The sequence below is a fragment of the Elephantulus edwardii genome, unplaced genomic scaffold (assembly GCF_000299155.1).
Source record: "Elephantulus edwardii isolate Elephantulus edwardi_28Jun2011 unplaced genomic scaffold, EleEdw1.0 scaffold00015, whole genome shotgun sequence".
Lineage (NCBI taxonomy): Eukaryota > Metazoa > Chordata > Mammalia > Macroscelidea > Macroscelididae > Elephantulus > Elephantulus edwardii.
This window is the reverse complement of record NW_006399765.1, coordinates 5658373-5661248: the sequence shown is the minus strand read 5'-3', so window position 1 is coordinate 5661248 and position 2876 is coordinate 5658373. Positions and strand designations below refer to the sequence as shown.

The 2876-nt window shown below is 51.3% G+C and overlaps 1 protein-coding gene across 1 annotated transcript in view; it reads right to left on the bottom strand.

The window, feature by feature from the left end:
• The window catches only part of BPIFB3 (BPI fold containing family B, member 3), a 20963-nt gene extending 18378 nt beyond the window's left edge, over positions 1 to 2585 (bottom strand). The window contains exons 1-3 of the mRNA XM_006881692.1: positions 2471 to 2585; positions 1376 to 1532; positions 492 to 596 (exon numbers count right to left, since the gene is read on the bottom strand). Of these exons, the coding sequence (XP_006881754.1) occupies positions 492 to 596; positions 1376 to 1532; positions 2471 to 2585 (377 nt within the window). The remainder of the gene's footprint in view (positions 1 to 491; positions 597 to 1375; positions 1533 to 2470) is intronic.
• Between the last annotated feature and the right edge of the window lie 291 nt (positions 2586 to 2876).

Sequence of the window (2876 nt, the reverse complement as noted above, 5' to 3'; positions counted from 1 at the left end):
CTTTTTTTCCCCCCCTTTTTTTTTTTTTTAGTTTTACATTCTGTGTGGGGTTTTTCTTTCCCCTTCCCTGGTTTCCTTGTATTTATGCTGCCGTTTCTTCCATACAATTAAACTCTTAATTTGAGTATCATTTGCAAATTGTCCAGTGACAATTGTCCAGGCAGTATGGGCCAATTGGAATAATAAAATCCATCACCCTGTTTTATAAGCCCCCATGCCCCTTCCCCTGGCTCCTCTGACAATTCCCAGGCACTGGAGTAGAGAGTCAAATAACAGGCCCTTGGGGTGGGGAGTGAGGACAAAAAAAGGACAATCCCTGAAGGAGGGATAGTGAGGTGGCCTCAGAGTCCTGGGGAGTAGGGACTTAGGGAGCCCCTTGAGAAGGAAATTTGGCAGGGGTGGGAAAGAATGGGGTGCAGAAGAGGAAGATAGTAGAGTAGGGATCCCAGAGAGGCAATAAAGTGGATGCAGGGGAGCAGTAGGCAACTCACCCCGAGCCATGCAGGCCCACCTTGGTGTGCAGGCTCAGCTGCACCCCGAACCCTGGCAGCAGCTTCAGAGTTACCTTGGGCAGCGTGAGCTCCTCAATCTTCAGCCTGGAGTGGAGGTTACAGTAAGAGCTTCACCCAGAGACACTGCAGCACAGCCTGGTGGTCTCTGGAGCAGCCCAGACCAGGCAGGGCCCTGAGCCTGTCCTGCTGACCACCGTGAACCCACAGAACTCAGTGGGGGTCTTTGAGCCAGTTACTGTGCCCTCTTCTGGTCTCAGTTTTCTCATCTGTGAAATGGGGTTTACTTTCGTACCCTTCTCATAAAAACAACATAAGGTATGTAAGGGCAGCAGCTGACACGGCAGCTCACTGTCATCGGATCATCCCTGGAGGCTCAGTGACTCAATGAACCAAGCCCTGTGGCCTCAGTCAGCCTCTGGCCTTGAACCCCTTCATTCAGCTCTCACAGAGCGTACCATAGAGATTGTGAAGGCAGGGGAGGGGGCCAGGAGGGACTGATCAGATCACAAACCTGAAGTGGTGAGGGATGAAGCCGTGTACATACCTGGCTTCTCCTGTGGAGACTAAGTAATGTATCCACTCAGGACACATTGTGCAAAACTGGAAATGAAGCCAGGGCGAGAGTCCTCAACCAAGAGGCACAGCCTCATTCTTCTCCTGCCTGATGTGCGTCAACTCTCTGTTTTCAGACCTGCCTTCTGAGGCTCCCTACCCAGAGTTCCTGCCACTCTGATACCATGCACTACCTGCTACCAAATTAGAGCATAAATCCAGTGTCTAATCCTAGAAGCAAAGACCAGGCTGACCCTCCTCCAGGACCTCCATTCAGTGAGCAGCCAAGAACCTTGACCTCTTGGACTCACCCAGATAGCTCTTCAACTACGCCAAAAATCCCTCCGTAGCTCAGCAAGCCACCTCCTCCGAGCAGCCCTCCAGAGCCCAGGAGGCCCTGGTTCACGGATGTCACTGTCCCCAGGATGTTCTGCAGAATGGGTCCCCCGACTAGTGAATTCTGGATGGCTGCAGTGAGGGAGGGGACAGGAAGGTGCTGGAAATTCCTAGCCCACTCTCAACGCCAGGGCAACCTTCCTGTTCCTCTAAGTCTCTGCCACACTCTATTTTTTAATTAAATTGACCCAGAGGTCACCTTCAAATGAAGGAATCCAATGAGCCTGCACTGCAGAGCAGGCGGCCACCCATCCTACCCCACACACTGAAGGTGCTCAGAGTGAATGAATGAATGAATGAATGAATTGTATAATAATCCCTTCAAGAAACTGAGGTCGAGAGAGGGGCAGGGACTTGTTCAAAGTCACTCAGCAAATTGGATATGACTAGGATTCCCAACACCAGCTGCCCTATAATACTGGGAAAGAGGGCAGAATCAAAGGACAGGTTGCCATCAGTGGCCTGATTGAAATGGGAGAGGTGATTCCTGTTCCCCTGGGAGCCCTCACATTTGGCTCTGTGAAGTTTATGTGAAAGGCAGAATGGAAGGGCCCTCTCTACGGAAGTGGAGGATTGGGGTTCCCTGAAGCATTTCCTATTCATGATGCCCTTATTCCCTCCCAAAACTGTCACCCTGAGCTGTTGGGCCAGAAGCATCAGATGCTGACGAGAATTCTCCCATGACAGTAATATGGAGCGGAGGCCCTAGCACAGCCAGCTCCCTACCCTCCATCCCTGTCTCAGAGCCAGATGCAGCCCCCACGCAGCCACGACCACATCTGTCCAGCCCATAGGTCAAAAGACTGTGACTTGTATGTGACTAGAGTTCCCAACCCCAGCTACCTTGCAAAGCAAACCTTTAACCTGGGAGAAGCCCAGCCCCTGAATTCTGGAAAATATACTCTCTGAGCAGCTGAGAATCTCAACTTGCTCTCATCTGTTCTAAAATAGGTTCTTTTTGTACATACTTTCCAGTCAGGCCTCTCTTGATCTGCCCACCTCAGGCTCACCTTTGCCGAGTTCATCCTTGTCGATCCGAGCAAGTGTGCCCACTGTCTCAAGAAGGCCCTGGCAGGGAGTTAACAGACCCCAGAGGAGAAGCAGGGACCACACCCCCACCATCATCGGTCACACACCTATAAGGATACAGAAGATGGAGTTCTTGTACACACGCCTTTCCCCTGTCCCTTCCCCATCACAAACCTGGAGCTCTCTGTACCCCCTGGCACTGCCCAAGTCCAGCTTCACTCCCGAGAAAGGTCTCTCCATCCAAATGCAAGCTGTGCTAATGCATACACAACACAGAACCTTCCAGAGGTCTCTGTAAAAGGTATTTCCCAAGACCTTTGCATCCCATTTTGCAGATAGGAAAAACTGAGACAGAGAACCTGATGAGGATTTGACCAAGGCCAGACA